Source organism: Barbus barbus (genome assembly GCF_936440315.1).
Source record: "Barbus barbus genome assembly, chromosome: 20".
Taxonomy (NCBI): Eukaryota; Metazoa; Chordata; class Actinopteri; order Cypriniformes; family Cyprinidae; genus Barbus; species Barbus barbus.
This window is the reverse complement of record NC_136748.1, coordinates 27,453,817-27,469,472: the sequence shown is the minus strand read 5'-3', so window position 1 is coordinate 27,469,472 and position 15,656 is coordinate 27,453,817. Positions and strand designations below refer to the sequence as shown.

At 43.1% G+C, this 15,656-nt stretch overlaps 1 protein-coding gene across 2 annotated transcripts in view; it reads left to right on the top strand.

Moving 5' to 3' along the window:
* Window positions 1-15,656, top strand: part of LOC306886668 (serine/threonine-protein kinase MRCK alpha-like) — a 69,725-nt gene that overhangs the window by 39,478 nt on the left and 14,591 nt on the right. For both annotated transcript variants that reach the window (XM_079443968.1, XM_079443967.1), the window contains 11 exons: window positions 18-128; window positions 2,494-2,741; window positions 3,055-3,160; window positions 6,034-6,158; window positions 7,760-7,865; window positions 8,022-8,170; window positions 8,897-8,988; window positions 9,100-9,176; window positions 9,531-9,569; window positions 10,197-10,316; window positions 10,654-10,731. In XM_079443968.1, coding sequence (XP_079300094.1) covers window positions 18-128; window positions 2,494-2,741; window positions 3,055-3,160; window positions 6,034-6,158; window positions 7,760-7,865; window positions 8,022-8,170; window positions 8,897-8,988; window positions 9,100-9,176; window positions 9,531-9,569; window positions 10,197-10,316; window positions 10,654-10,731 — 1,251 coding nt within the window. The remainder of the gene's footprint in view (window positions 1-17; window positions 129-2,493; window positions 2,742-3,054; window positions 3,161-6,033; window positions 6,159-7,759; window positions 7,866-8,021; window positions 8,171-8,896; window positions 8,989-9,099; window positions 9,177-9,530; window positions 9,570-10,196; window positions 10,317-10,653; window positions 10,732-15,656) is intronic.

Sequence of the window (15,656 nt, the reverse complement as noted above, 5' to 3'; positions counted from 1 at the left end):
TCTGTGTCTGTGTGTAGATGGAGGCCCAGGCTGAAGAGTTTTCTGCTGAGGCTCAGAAAGAGAAGAAGCTGAGGGAACGCAGTGAGCAGTACAGCAGACAGCTGGAAGAAGAGCTGGAGGGAATGAAGGTTTGTGTACGCAAACACACTTTTTCTCTCAAAATACTGTTAAGGTGGTTTAGGAACAGTGAAACACTTTAAGCATGGGAAATTTGCATAAGAGTTGCATGTGACGTTTGTTGGCTTGCTTTTATTAAACGGCAACAATCGCAATATAATAAGACTCAAATGTTTAATAAATTAAGTAATAATCACAGGTCAGTATGAAAGTATAAAATTATTTAGTGCTGTCACATCGATTAATTGCGATTGATTGCATTTAAAATAAAAGTTTGTCTTTACAAAATATGTGTGTGTACTGTATATTTAAATGTGTGTGTGTGTATTTTATATATATATATATATATATATATATATATATATATATATATATACATATACACACACACACACACACACACATATATATATATATATATATACACACATATACACACTCACCGGCCACTTTATTAGGTACACCTTGCTAGTACCGGGTTGGACCCCCTTTTGCCTTCAGAACTGCCTTAATTCTTCGTGGCATAGATTCAACAAGGTGTTGGAAACATTCCTCAGAGATTTTGGTCCATATTGACATGATAGCATCACACAGTTGCTGTAGATTTGTCGGCTGCACATCCATGAAGTGCATCGATTTTTGCTCATATTGCTGCTATTTAAATACCCTGTACAACTTTTTATCTTATATTACTATTTAAGTCAACAACATACTGACCTGCGCATTTATATTTTTTTTATCTTTTATTTTATTCTTTTATTTTTTCTACTTTTCTTTTTCTTAATATTTGTATACTATATAATTGCACTGTCCTTGGAGCGGACCTGACTTACATTTCACTGCTGGTTATACCCTGTATAATTGTGTATGTGACCAATAAAAATCTTGAATCTTGAATCATGATGCGAATCTCCCGTTCCACCACATCCCAAAGGTGCTCTATTGGATTGAGATCTGGTGACTGAGGAGGCCATTTGAGTAAAGTGAACTCATTGTCATGTTCAAGAAACCAGTCTGAGATGATTTGAGCTTTGTGACATGGTGCATTATCCTGATGCAAGTAGCCATCAGAAGGTGGGTACACTGTAGTCATAAAGGGATGGACATGGTCAGCAACAATACTCAGGTAGGCTGTGGCGTTTAAACAACGCTCAATTGGTACTAAGGGGCCAAGAAAATAAACCCCCCACACCATTACACCACCACCACCAGCCTGAACCGTTGAGACAAGGCAGAATGGATCCATGCTTTCATGTGCTTTATGCCAAATTCTGACCCAACCATCTGAATGTTGCAGCAGAAATCGAGACTCATCAGACCAGGCAACGGTTTTGTCCAATTTTGGTGAGCCTGTGCGAATTGTAGCCTCTGTTTCCTGTTCTTAGCTGACAGGAGCGGCACCCGGTGTGGTCTTCTGCTGCTGTAGCCCATCTGCTTCAGGGTTCGACGTGTTGTGCGTTCAGAGATGGTATTCTGCATACCTTGGTTGTACCGAGTAGTTATTTGAGTTACTGTTGACTTTCTATCATCTCTAACCAGTCTGCCCATTCTCCCCTGACCTCTGACATCATCAAGGCATTTTCGTCCACACAACTGCCGCTCACTGGATATTTTCTCTTTTTCGGGCCATTCTCTGTAAACCCTAGAGATGGCTGTGCGTGAAAATCCCAGTAGATCAGCAGTTTTTGAAATACTCAGACCAGTCCGTCTGGCACCAACAACCATTCCACGTTCAAAGTCACTTAAATCCGCTTTCTTCCCCCTTTATTCTGATGCTCGGTTTGAACTTCAGCAAGTCGTCTTCACCACATCTAGATGCCTAAATGCATTGAGTTGCTGCCATGTGATTGGCTGATTAGCAATTTGTGTCACAAAGCAATTGAACAGGTGTACCTAATAAAGTGGCCACTGAGTGTGTATGTGTGTGTATATATATATATATATATATATATATATATATATATATATATATATATATATATATATATATATATATAATTAAATATATTTATATTTAAATAAGTATATAATTAAATGGTTTTAATTATTTTGAATACATGAATAAGATTGATACATTATTTTAATTATTTAATTTAGTTTTACTAATTTCAAAGCATTTTATTATAATCCATACATTATATACCTTTAATATTAATAAATTGTTTTGATTATTAATTTTACTACATTATTTTTATTATAGTTCATGCATGATTTACATTAATTAGTAAGCTATTTTATTATGCGAGGAGGTTTTTATTCGTTCCATTCACAATTCACAACTGTCATCTCATTTATTAAATTCATGGAACTTGAAATAAGCTCTATACAGGTCTCTGATAATTTCCTTATCTTTTCTTTCCATGTGTGGTGGAGCAGCAGAAGCAGGTGGGCCGCTCTCCAAGCGTTGGGTCCTCTGAGCAGCACCAGGAGCTCAGTAAATTGCGAGCAGACCTAGAGAACAAAACCGCTTTCTATGAGGAAGAGCTGTCACGCAGAGAACAACAACATGCCAACGAACTGAAAAACCTGAAGAAGGAGCTGCGGGAATCAGAGGGACAGCAGCTCACCTTAAAGAAAGAAATCATGATGCTCAAAGACAAGCTGGAGAAGACCCGCCGGGAGAGGTACTGAACTTAGTACAAGAGATTACGCTTTACTTTAGCTGTTTTTTTTTAATGCCACCATGTATTATTTTGCTTTATAATTCAGGGTCAGAGAGGTTGGAAAGTGGTCATGTAAAACTAAATTGCAATCATTTGTGGTGCAGGGAACCTTGACTAACATTATAAGTGGACTTCAGGGGAAGAAATAAAATACAGTGTAGATTATGTTCCAGAAATAAGATATGGAGTTTGGCTTGTGTTAGTATGTTGGCAGTGTGTGTTGGATGCTGAGTGCCGCAACCCTGATGTTCAATAAATCATTTCACCCTCACAGTCGGAGCGAACGAGAGGAGTTTGAAACTGAGTACAAACAGAAGTACGAGAGAGAGCGAGTGCTGCTGTCAGAGGAGAACAAGAAACTTTCCAGCGAACTTGACAAGGTGAACATTCACACACTGTTAGGGCTGTCATGATATCTTAAAGTCAACATGAAATTCAGGTGATTCAACCTGATGCAGGTTATTTCAAAGAGATGCATTCGTAATCGTTTTTAAAATTTCTCTTATACATCTGAAATGACTTTGCTTTTCCATTGATGTCACTTAGGCACCACAGGCAATTGGGTAGAGTAAACCAATAGCCAAACAGCTGTTTAGGCATTGTTGTAGGAAACTCATGTAGAGCGCTTCAGGGGTGACATATTTTTGTTGGCCAGCCTCGAAGTTTCCATCACCCTGGTTCCCTCAACAAAAAGACAATTGGCTTTTGGATTATTGCAGTCTTGTGACTACTAAAAGTTTATGAAAGTTCTGTTCATAAACGAACACAGCTTTTATGAATTTTGAAGGCAAGGTATAATCGGCAGAAGTTGAACAAACTACTCAACTAAAACCTCTGTAGTCCCATTTAGCTACTTGTAAGCAACAGCCTTTTTCAAGACGAGAAAAAGTTTTTGGAATGATCAAATTTTGGGTTTTGAAAATTGATGCATTTCATCATAGAACATAACCTGAAAATATCTTGAGGTTGTGTTCACCACAGACCTTTTTTCTGGCATTTAACCAAAAGGCCATTTAAAAACAACTTTTCCAGGTTGTAAAACTTATGGCTGTCGCACTTTTCTTTGTTTTGATATAACACTCTTGTTCTCCAATAATTTCCAATAAATAAAATAGGTAATATTATAGGGTCCAGTTCTCACTATTAACTAGTTGCTTATTAGCATGCCTATTAATTACATATTGGCTGTTTATTAGTACTTATAAAGCACATGTTCTGCAAGAACATATTCTACATCCCCAATCCTACCCGATACCCAAATGTAACAACTCCTTTATTAACTATTAATAAGCAGCAAATTGGAAGTTTATTGAGGCAAAAATTGTAGTTAATGGTTTGTTAATAGCGAGAGTTGGACCTAAAAATAAGTCTGGTCTCGAAACATTTTCTCACTGAGTATTGTTTCCAACGTCATATTATAAAAGTGAAATCGGTTACAAACTGCATTTCACTTTGGTTTAAATCATATCACACTATATTAAACCAGCTGAAGTATCTCAGTGTTATTCATGTTGTTTGGATGCGTTTCTGATAGCGTGTGATGAGTTTTGTCATCTTAAGTCTTCTCGAATTACAGGCGATAATAAATTCTCACGCATTTGTCATCCTGTTCCTATATTGTTTTAAATTATTTCAGACATAGCCTAGTTTTAAATGAAGCTTTTGGTGTGCAAACAGTTGTAGATACTATACTTACAGCGCTGGATATTGTAAAATTGTACTACCATTTTGTGGTGCACCAGTATTTTTATTCTTGGATACTATGACACTACTGTTGCTCCAGGATGCTGTGTAACACTAACACACCACCCCACACATCGGCCCACAACCTCCATCTCTCATATTACTGAAGCCTGAAGTCACAGATTCCACGTCGCTTTTGATGTGGTCATTATGCTGGAGATGACAGGAGGCTTCACGTCTTAGCGGTCAGAGTTGATGCTCTTTGTTAAAACCATGAATTAATTCTGGGTATCGTTTCTGAGCGCTTCAAACAGAGTCTAAAGCACACAGAGTGGTTAGAAGAGAGGCTTGTGTGTGTGTGTGTGAATGTGTATGTGTGTGTGTGTGTGTGTAGCGGTTCATAGCTCTCAGCATGCCTGACGGCAAAGCTAGAGATGTTTAGAAAAGAACCCTTGGAGGGCAACACTCAGTTGTGAAAGAAAGAAAACATGCCGTTGTCATTTACGGACTAAAACTAAAATGTTGCGGTCTTTCCATGAGTCCGTTGAGCTGAAGAGATGGTCCACCATGCCAATGTTTTACTGGGAAGTCAGTCAGCATCCTCCCCCCCTTGTAAGCACAGGAAAATGTGCTGATCAACAGACAGGAATCTGGAACGCTTTTCCAGAGGACCACAGCGAAGGTTCAACGCTCCGGTCAGAGCATAGTGTTAAATGAAAACCTTGGATAATGCAAGTGTAATTATAGGGTGGTCAACCTCACCAGCTCTTGCTTCAGATAGAGAGTGCGTCTAAATCAGATCGACTAGATGCGTGTACTTGCAGACGTGTTTACTGTGGAGTCAACCGAGCCGTTGCAGATGGAGGGGGTCAGGCTTATTCATGAGTATTTGGTGGTTTAGGGGTGGACATGTGGAGGATATTAGAGTGATACGGGTGCCTTTGCATGGTAGTCCATCCAGCAGGCTCTGATGAGATCCAATTGCTGTCTCTCTCGTCCGTATAATTGCATCTGGCCCCTCAAATTGCCGTATTGGTTTGTGATTTTCTGACATGGTAATGGCCATGTTTTCGAGCTTGTTGTGTTACATGGGTTGTGCAGAAGTAAAAGCCTCAAATGAGGATTGTTTTCCATTCACTGAAATATAAATGGATTTGAGATGTGCTAAACTACATTATGATCAACTTAAAGCTGCAGTCTGTAACTTTTGGCGCTCTAGCGGTTATTAAACATAACTGTATGTGTTTAGCAAAAGAACAGTGTAGCCAGAGCTGCTTCTCTCGGTTTATGTCTAAGACGAGTCACGCAGGTACTGGACTACTCTGCAGCGGTTTCTACCAGAACCAGTCTAAAAATAGTCTGAATTATAAAAACTTATAATAGGTGTACTGTAGTGATTCAGGATATGCCAAAAACGCGGCTTGGGAAAATGGATGTGTGATGTACTCGCTTGTTACATAAATTTTGTAGATTTTGACTGACTTCAATAAAAGTATTAATTTCTTCTTCCAAAAAAGAAATCTTCTGATCAGTAGTGTGTATGTTCAGTAACATGTTTTTGTGTGTGTAGGTGATGTCTTCGTTTGAGAAGTTGAGCTGCAGTAACAAACAGCTGGAGGAGGAGATGAGAGAACTGGCTGATAAGAAAGAGAGTGTGGCCCACTGGGAGGCCCAGATCACAGAAATCATTCAATGGTGAGAAACACACGTAACATGCATACACACTATTACCTTGCTGTTCACCTTATGTCTAAAATTGGAATCAGCTCTCTTAGACTATGATCTGTCCTGTCCTGTGTCCTGGTTCAACTCTATTTAGATTTGTTTTTTGTTAGTTCCATTGGTAGTTACGTTACTGCATTTTGCCTTTGCTGAGGCAATGGTGCTAAACACAAATTTATTACTAGACAGGCATAGAGTACAATATTGTGAAATATATTTTGTTGAATAACATTAAAAATCAAACAAATTCACCATTTTAGCCCACACATCTTAAATTTGTGCCGCACTTTTCAGTGGCATTTTTGCCCTCAAACCCTGGTTAATTTTCAATTAAGCCAGTAGCCGTATCACCCTGCAGCCCAAGACTGGTTGCCCACTGAAGCTAAGCAGGGTTGAGCCTGGTCAGTACCTGGATGGGAGACCTCCTGGGAAAACTAGGTTGCTGTTGGAAGAGGTGCTAGGGATTCCAGCAGGGGGTGCTCACCCTGCAGTCTGTGTGGGTCCTAACGCCCCAGTATAGTGACGGGGACACTATACTGTAAAAAGCACCGTCCTTCAGATGAGATGTTAAACCGAGGTCCTGACTCTCTGTGGTCATTAAAAATTCCTTCGAAAAAGAGTAGGGGAGTAACCCCGGCATCCTGGCCAAATTTGCCCATTGGCTTCTGACCATCATGGCCTCCTAATCATCCCCATACACTGATTGGCTTCTTCACTCTGTCTCCTCTCCACCAATAAGCTGGTGTGTGGAGGGCGTTCTGGCGCACTATGGCTGCAGTCGCATCATCCAGGTGGATGCTGCACACTGGTGGTGGATGAGGAGATTCCCCCCTTGTATGTAAAGCACTTTGAGTGCCTAGAAAAGCGCTATATAAATGTAACAAATTATGAATTTTTGGCCATCTTGTAGCTTTTTATTCGTAAGATTGTCTTGATGCCGCTACAGGTTTATTGATTTTTTTCAGACATTTTGAATCCTCAAAAGTATAGCTATTTCAAACATACACAATTGGCATTTACAAAACACTTTACTTGTGCTTTTCGATGAGTTTTTGATTAAAAATTTAATGGCTCCACCTAATGCATCAGTTCATTTGCAGGATGTACAAATCCAGAGCTTGAAGCCAAAGAGGCATAAGTGCAAGGGTGTAGGATTGATAAGAAGGAGTGGGGTGGGGATCCATTGTAAACCCTATCAGCTTGATAAATACTTAAGTGACCTAGCATTAGCCCAGTAGTTCTTGCTAAAAAGCAGATAAGTAGGTATTAGCAGATCACCACTTCACTGTGCATTCAGTCTAAGGCTTGAAGCAACTGGCTGGAAGAAGCTTCTGTATGGTTTTAAAGTCATTGTTTTGTTTTCTTTGCACAGTGGCTGAAAGTCCTAACGTGTAATTTCCCAAAAAGTGGCGAATAAGGTTTATTATGGTTGCTACTCCCTGCATAATTGCAATTAAATTTTTACTGCACTGATGCTACTTTTGCACCAAACCCTAAGTATTTGTGTAGCCGTGGGTCCATCTAGTGGTAATGTTTTGTAAGTGCAGTTCTGAGCATCTGTGTTTCTCTCTCAGGGTCAGTGATGAGAAAGACGCTCGAGGTTATTTGCAGGCTTTGGCCACTAAGATGACAGAAGAACTGGAAGGCCTGAAGAACGCCAGTCTGGGTGCACGTGCTACTGTAAGTGTCCTTTTACAACTAAGCTTTGATCTTGACTGTAAGCATGAGTGAGTAATGCAGTTTATTTTAAACGGCGTTCTTTTCAGACTTTAAATGCTATTGATGGAATCAAATCTTACTGCATGTTGTAAGCCAGTGGGTGTTCTGGTTTTCCAGGACATGCCATGGAAGATGAGACGTTTGGCTAAGCTGGACATGTCTGCGCGTCTGGAGCTGCAGTCTGCACTGGATGCCGAGATTAGAGCCAAACAAACCATCCAGGATGAGCTCAACAAAGTCAAGGCGTCACATATGGCCACTGAGTGGTAAAACATAAATCTCTCCTTTCGAGCTTCTAATAGGTCATACCTGTCGATAGATCAGGAAATTATTTGATAGGTGTTATCTAGTAGATAATCCAGTGAATAGCTGGTAAGAATCAGCATTAGTTATCAACGCATATGGGTTTGACCAAGGTCGTTAACTGAAGAACATGATGGCCAGTTCCAATTTTATGCAAATATGATGATAATTTATGACATGTATACATAATAAAAGAGACCAGTACATTTGTTTTATATTATATATACATTCGAATTGAATTTAAAACATGAGAAATTAAAAAAGCGCACTCAGATATCTGTTAATTCTTTAAAGCCAGCATGAAATGAAAATTCACCTTATCTATTTTTTAATTGCATGTCATTGATCTTATAGCAAAACTATTCGTTCATCAGTAAAATGTAAGCTTAGCGACTTGGTGTTCTATCCATCTGATGTTGATTAAATTTTGAGATGTCAACATTGCACTCAAAAATGGTAGCAAACGACTGCAGTGCCAAGTTTACATATTTTCTTTTTCAATGATGTTACACTCAGATCAGTATCACAACACAGAAGATCTGTCTATGCTTCCATTTCATTGTGACTTTAATAATTCAGTAAAATGTTAATTGACCATTAGCCAGCATTGATGATCTAAAATTGGCCATATGTTGGCATATTAATCAGGTTATGCTCATCATACTGTGTCTGATTTTTTTACTGCACAGTAAGATGGAGGAGTCAGAGAAGAAGAACCAGGACCTGCAGGAAGAGATCCAGAGGCTGAAACAGGAAACTGAGAGTCTGCGCACATCCAAAGGTAAAAACGTAAACATTTGAAATCAATCAGGCAAAATTTTAGTGACAGGCCTGATATTGTTAAGACTGTTTATGCTCTTATGTGACATCTAAGTCATGTTATGTTTTTCAGGGGTCAAGCACCAAGACTCCCAGAATTCCTTCCTGGCATTCCTGAATGCCCCGACCTCGGCCCTGGATCAGTTTGATGTAGGTATTTAAAGCACTTACATGTGGCTTTAGTTTAGGATCGCAGCCGAAGCGATCATCATTTTTGACTTTGTAACATTAATTCGTTCTGTCTGCTTTTTCATTTGTTATTCAGGGAAATTTGCTTTTATTGATATTTCTGTTTCCCCTCATATACTCTTTAAATGATTTAGTGTGGATTAAATAACTGGCTGAAACACATTCTCGATTATTACTTCTGGGCTTTTGAGACAGTAATTTTAAAAGCGAGTGAGCTCGTGTGTGTGTGAATCCTGTTCTCTGTGTTCATATATTGTTTGCTCTCTCTTTATTTCTTTCTCTCCTCCTATCTGTCTGTTTTTGTCTGTGATGAAGCGCTCCACTGCCTGTGGGCCGGCTGGCAAAGGCAGACGTGTAAGCTCCTTTTGTGTATTTGGTGCAGTGATTTAACTCTACAATGATTGGATTGCGTGACTTTGATGCATGTCTGCGGTGTTACTGCATGGCATAAGTGACATACCCACATTTCCCAGGGGGTTTTTCAAGTACACATGCTTATTTGTCACATTCAGGGTCCATTTCACCTCAGTTTCTGTTGCTAATCCATATATGCAGTATTTAGTTTTATTCATCTTGCACTACCAATACAGGTTTTATTCCATACCACAACCAATGACTCTACTTCTGACTCACATTTGCTGTTTCTAAATCTTGTGTAGCTTGCTGTGAAACATATATGTGGCGTTTGTGTTCAGCAGTGTTTGAGATTTCTTTTCTGATTATTTATGCTTTGCTCTTGGCTCTTGTTCCTGTCAGGCAACATTGATGTGGTGTTTGGGCTTTGGAAATGTTTTTAAACCTTTGTCCTGTCAAATTGCTGCTAATGTGCATGATGCGTTTTCAAATAGCCTGTTGTGTTACATTTAACAGGCATGTCTTGGGTCTAAATGCTGTCGTTGTGTTTTCAATCTGCTGCTCATGGGTTTGTGGTATGATTGGATCTGTTCTGTAAACATTTCCTTTCTCTAACCTTCTCAATAGATCGACTCCATCGATAACTTCAGCCTGTCCAACGCACCTTCCCAGGAGGAAGATGGAAGATCCCAGGTCACGTCCCACTCTCGCTCACCCTCCACCACTAGTGATATAGGGTCTCAAGAGGTGACTTCTCAGTTTCTGACCCCCTTAGCAATGCTGAAACTCTGTTTTGAAACTTAATGACTTAGAAACTTATAGTATATTCCACTGCCATTGTGGATTAAACTTAACACTTTGCTTGTCGAGGTGCATTCTGGGATTGCCTTGTCCACAATAAAAACATGGGATGCCACCTTACTGTGTAGCCAAAAGCATGCTTATGATGCCTTTTAAGGCTGTCTAGATAGGCAGATCAATAGGTTTTAGAATGGAGCTTCATTCATTCAAGAAAAGAGACAATGCACATGCTACTTTAAGAATGGTAGCATGTTGTGACTAATATCCGTGACTGTTTTTCCAGCAGGTAGATCAGCCACAACGAGGTGCACAAACTCCCATGCGGTCTGGATACAGTAGCTCTGGTCACAGCACACTTAAAGTAATTCATTCACTTATTTATTTTGCTCCTATACTCTTAAAAATAAAGAATCTATTTTTTCAACAATACTACAGAACAATAGGTTACTTGCGTAACCCCGGTTCTCTGATAGCATTAAGTGAGGTGTCTCACTATGGGATACGCCCCTTCCGCGTATTCCTCAGAAGCCCTATTACATTACGCCAGCCCCAATTGGCTGGCAGACGTGACGCTGTGTCTGGGAGTGGCCTCCCCACCCCTCAGTATAAAGGAGCGACACAACGTCACTACGACATTCAAAACAAGCACACCTCTTCCTCGCTTCGCACAGCAAGGAGGGTGATCTGGTGAGACACCTCACTTAATGCTATCAGAGAACCGGGGTTACGCAAGTAACCTATTGTTCTCTTTCAAGCATACGTTTCGGTGTCTCACTATGGGATATCCTAACTCCCGTATTGCCAGATAGCCTGCCTCGAAGTCTCCTGCCAACCACAATACTGCGTGCGGGGCTGAACGAGTCATGACTCGTGATTCACATTCCAACGCTCAATACTGCATGCGCTAGAGTCTGAGCTGTAACGTCCAGCTTATAGAACCTTGCAAATGTATGCGGTGAGGACCAGCTCGCCGCTTCGCAAATATCCTGTAACGAGACTCCTTTAAACAGGGCCCAGGACGTTGACATTCCCCTTGTTGAGTGTGCACGTAAACCAGATGGGGACACAAGACCCTTACTGGAATATGCCAGCGAGATCGCCTCCACTATCCAGTGCGACAACCGCTGCTTAGTAATCGGCTTCCCCGTACGAGGTTTCGCCCAAGATACGAACAGCTGATCACTTTCCCTGAACCCTCTAGTTCTTTCTGTATAAATGCGTAAAGCGCGCACTGGACACAATGCATTTAACTTTTGCTGTTCTGATGAAGCAAAAGGTGGTGGACAGAAGGCTCTTAACTCAAGAGGAATGATAGCCTTAACTATTTTGGGCATGAATGCAGGATTAGGTTTCAGAACTACCCCTGCATCCCCAGACATGAACTGCAAACACGCTGAGTGCACTGAAAACGCGTGAATCTCGCGTTTTGCCGAGGATAAAGCTAACAGCAGTGCCGTCTTAAATGACAATATTTTTAAATCAACCTTATCCAGCGGCTCAAATGGGGACATGGAAAGAGCATCTAGCACCAATCCCAAGTCCCATGAGGGGGAAATCGGTCTCGAAACTGGCAAGGCGCGGCGCGCACCTTTCATAAACCTGCCTACCAAAGGATGCTGCCCCACAGTTTTATCAAAACCAATGTGACAAGCAGATATAGCAGCCAGAAACACTTTTATGGTTGAAAACGCTTTCCCTTGGTCTATCAAATCCTGAAGAAATGATAGAACCACTGCCACTGAACACTGAAAGGGTATCTCATGTTTAGTTGCGCACCAGCGCTCGAACACGCCCCATTTGCATTCATAAAGAGACCTAGTCGATGAAGCTCTAGCATTTTGTATGGTTCTAATAACGCTGTCAGGCAGACCGGTTATATTTAAATTGACCCACTCACAGGCCATGCCCATAGTGCCAGGCGTTCTGGATGAGGATGAAAAATCTCCCCCTCTGCTTGTGACAGAAGATCTCTGCGCAGCGGGAGAGACCACGGGTCTTTGTACAGCATATGTATGATCTCCGCTAGCCAATACTTCCCTGGCCACCTCGGAGCTATTAATATCAGTTTTAGTCCCTCCTCCCTCACTCTGTAAAGTGTTGGGGATATCAATGCTATCGGTGGGAAAGCGTAAAGGAGAGTGCGAGGCCATTCGTGCGCCAGCGCATCTATCCCCGGAGGCGCGCTCTGATCTTTCAGGGAGAAAAACAGAGGACACTGAGCATTGTCGTGTGACGCGAACAGATCTACTGTCGCTCTGCCGTATATGCTCCAAATCTGTTCGACCACCTCCCTGTTCAACTTCCACTCCCCGTAGAGAGGATTGCCCCTGGAAAGCAAATCCGCACCCTGGTTCATAACACCCTGTACGTGCGTCGCTCTCAGGGATAAAAGATTGGTATTGCTCCATAAAATCAGTTTGCGTGCTAACATGTGCAAGGGAAGTGATCTGAGACCTCCCTGCCGGTTTATGTAAGCCACAACCGTAGTGTTGTCCGTTCTCACGAGAACATGATGCCCTTTGAGAAAAGGAAGAAAATGCTTCAACGTCAGAAAAACGGCTAGCATTTCCAAATAGTTTATGTGAAGACTGGTCAGATGTTGATCCCATCTTCCATTCACTATCCTGCCCTCGTGAATGCCCCCCCAACCGGACAACGACACGTCCGTTGTTATCACTTTTCTGGCTCGAACCACGCCCATGAGTACCCCCTGAACCAGAAAGGTCGGGTGTCTCCACTGGCGCAGTGCTAAGACTGCCTCTGACGTCACTCTTACTCTCCTGCGGGAGTGACGTATTGGGTCCAGTCCCTGAGACGCTACCCAGCGTTGAAATTCTCTCATGAACAGTCTGCCTAAGGGAATAACTATCAGGGCTGAAGCCATCAGTCCTAATAGCCTGAGGCATGTGCGAAAGGAAACACTGTTTCCCCTCTGAAAATCGGTCATGCACCGAGTGAATTTTCTCACCCTGTCTTCTGACAGTCGTGCTCTGAATGTCACCGAGTTCAGTGACAGCCCCAGATATGTTATAGACTGTGTGGGAATTAAAACACTCTTTTCGATGTTTAATTTGAAACCCAGTTTCTGTATGTGTTCCAGAAGCATAACTGTGTGTTCTCTCGTTTCTCGCTCTGACTGAGCTGTCACCAGCCAGTCGTCTATGTAAGTAGCGAGACGAATGCCCTTCTCCCTGAGCGGAGTGAGTGCCGCTTCTGTACATTTTACAAACACTCGGGGGCTGAGAGACAACCCGAATGGTAGAACCAGATACTCGTATGCCACGCCGAGGAAAGCAAACCTCAGGAATTTCCTGTGGGGTGGATATATCTTTATGTGAAAATATGCGTCCTTCAGGTCGATTGACGTAAACCAATCGCCATGGCGCACTAATTTTAGGAGTGTAGAATGAGTGAGCATTCTGAACTTGTACTTTCTTAAGTACTTGTTCAGTGCCCGCAGATCTAATATGGGACGAAGAGCTTGAGTCCCTTTCTTTGGGACGAGGAAGTACCTCGAGTAAAACCCGCTGTGGCTCTGCTCGGGTGGGACCACTCTTATAGCCCTTTTGTTCAACAGAGAGGAAATTTCTTCCTGAAGAACATGCTTTAATTTTTCCCGCACCTGAGAATGAATTATCCCTTTGAAATGCGGGGGGGAAGCGGCGAACTGCAGTCGGTACCCGAATTGTACTGTCCTTAGTACCCAGCGGGACCGTGTGCATTCTCGCCAACTGTTTATTTGCAGCGTTCTGGCGCCCTCGTGTGGCTGAGCCGTGAGCGAGTTTGTTGTCTGTACTGCGCATGCGTGGGCATTCAGCGCTCGGACAGAGTTTAAGCGTCTCATCACCCCTAAGGGAGCTAAAGCTCCCCGAGGTGATGTTATGCTGTGGTCTGTCAACGTGTTTTGCAACGTTTTTTGGGGAATTATGTTTTGCAAATGTTTTGGGAATACAATGAAAACTTTATTGAGTTTTGGACATGAAAAATGCTTGTGACTAGTGGGTGGGTGTACACCACTGCACCATCCCTTGTCCTTTTCACTGCTCTGGTTCCCCTGGCCCAACCGGGCTCTATCTTTCCACAGAACATCCGGGAACTTTGGAACTCGTCCACTGTCGAACGCTGAACATCTGGGGGACGGGAGCTCGCGAACGGGGGGGCTTTTGTGCTCCTTTCCCCGGGGAAGACCCCATCAAACTGCCTTCTTCTTCCTCCTCGCTCCCTGAGGATGGGAGTGAGGATGAGGTTGAGGAGCTGGCTGGACCGCCTGAGCTGTTGCAGGCGGGTAGTTCTTCCTAGGCCAGGCAGTTCTCTGTTCCGGGACTCCGCTGTGACCCGCTGCATTCACGTTCGGTCTCTGCCGCCGAGGAATGCGATAGCTGGGGGGTGGGCGGGCCGTAACTTGTGCGAAAGTCTGCCGAGGTGGCGGGGGGGGGTGCAGTCTGTGCCTTCCGAGGCATACAGAGCTGCAAAGCCTCATCATCCCTCTTCTTTTCCTCGCATCTCTTTTGCATCAGTGTCAACGCCGAGCCAAAAATGCCTTCTGTGACCACCGGTGTGTCCAGGATAGCTTCTTTCTCCCTGTCAGAGAGATTAGCCAGGTTAAGCCAACGTCCTCTCTCTTGGATGACCATTGTGGCCATGGCTTTGCCCGCGGCTTGAACCGCGCACCTCTGAAGACGCAGAGAGAGATCTGTCACTACACATATCTCTTCCCAGTGCGTCTGACCTGGTATGGTCGACGCTTCGTCCTGCAATTCCGCTTGGTACGCGGTCAGCATAGAGGTAGCGTTCAGCGCCCTGACAGAGAGAGCAATCGCTTTATAAGCGCGTTCCGACATGCTTGACTGGAAACGGTCCGCTTTGGATGGCAACGTCGGATTTGCAGCTGCCGTGTGCTTTGGATGCAAGTGCGCGGCAACTAATGGCTCCATGGGAGGCATTCGGAGAAGTCCTGCTTTCTCCATTCCCTCCACATCGAGAGCGGATCCTCCCTGCACGGGTAACTTGCTGGTGAACGGTTTGTCCTTCCAGGTCACCGCAAGCTCCTCCAGGAGCTCTGGAAACACAGGAAGGAGCTGCCGTGCTGCCCGTTTCGCCCTCGGCAGCCTCTTACCCTCATAGCGAGACTTTGCAGTCTCTGCTACCACGGTCGGCCACGGAATATTTAGTTTCTCTGCAGCGCGTTTGCACACATCTTGCAGATCCACACTGAGCAGCGGGGATGGTGCCCCATCCGCATCTTCCGTGGTCCCCGCCGCGGCGAAGGGTTGTGCCGTGTGCGCA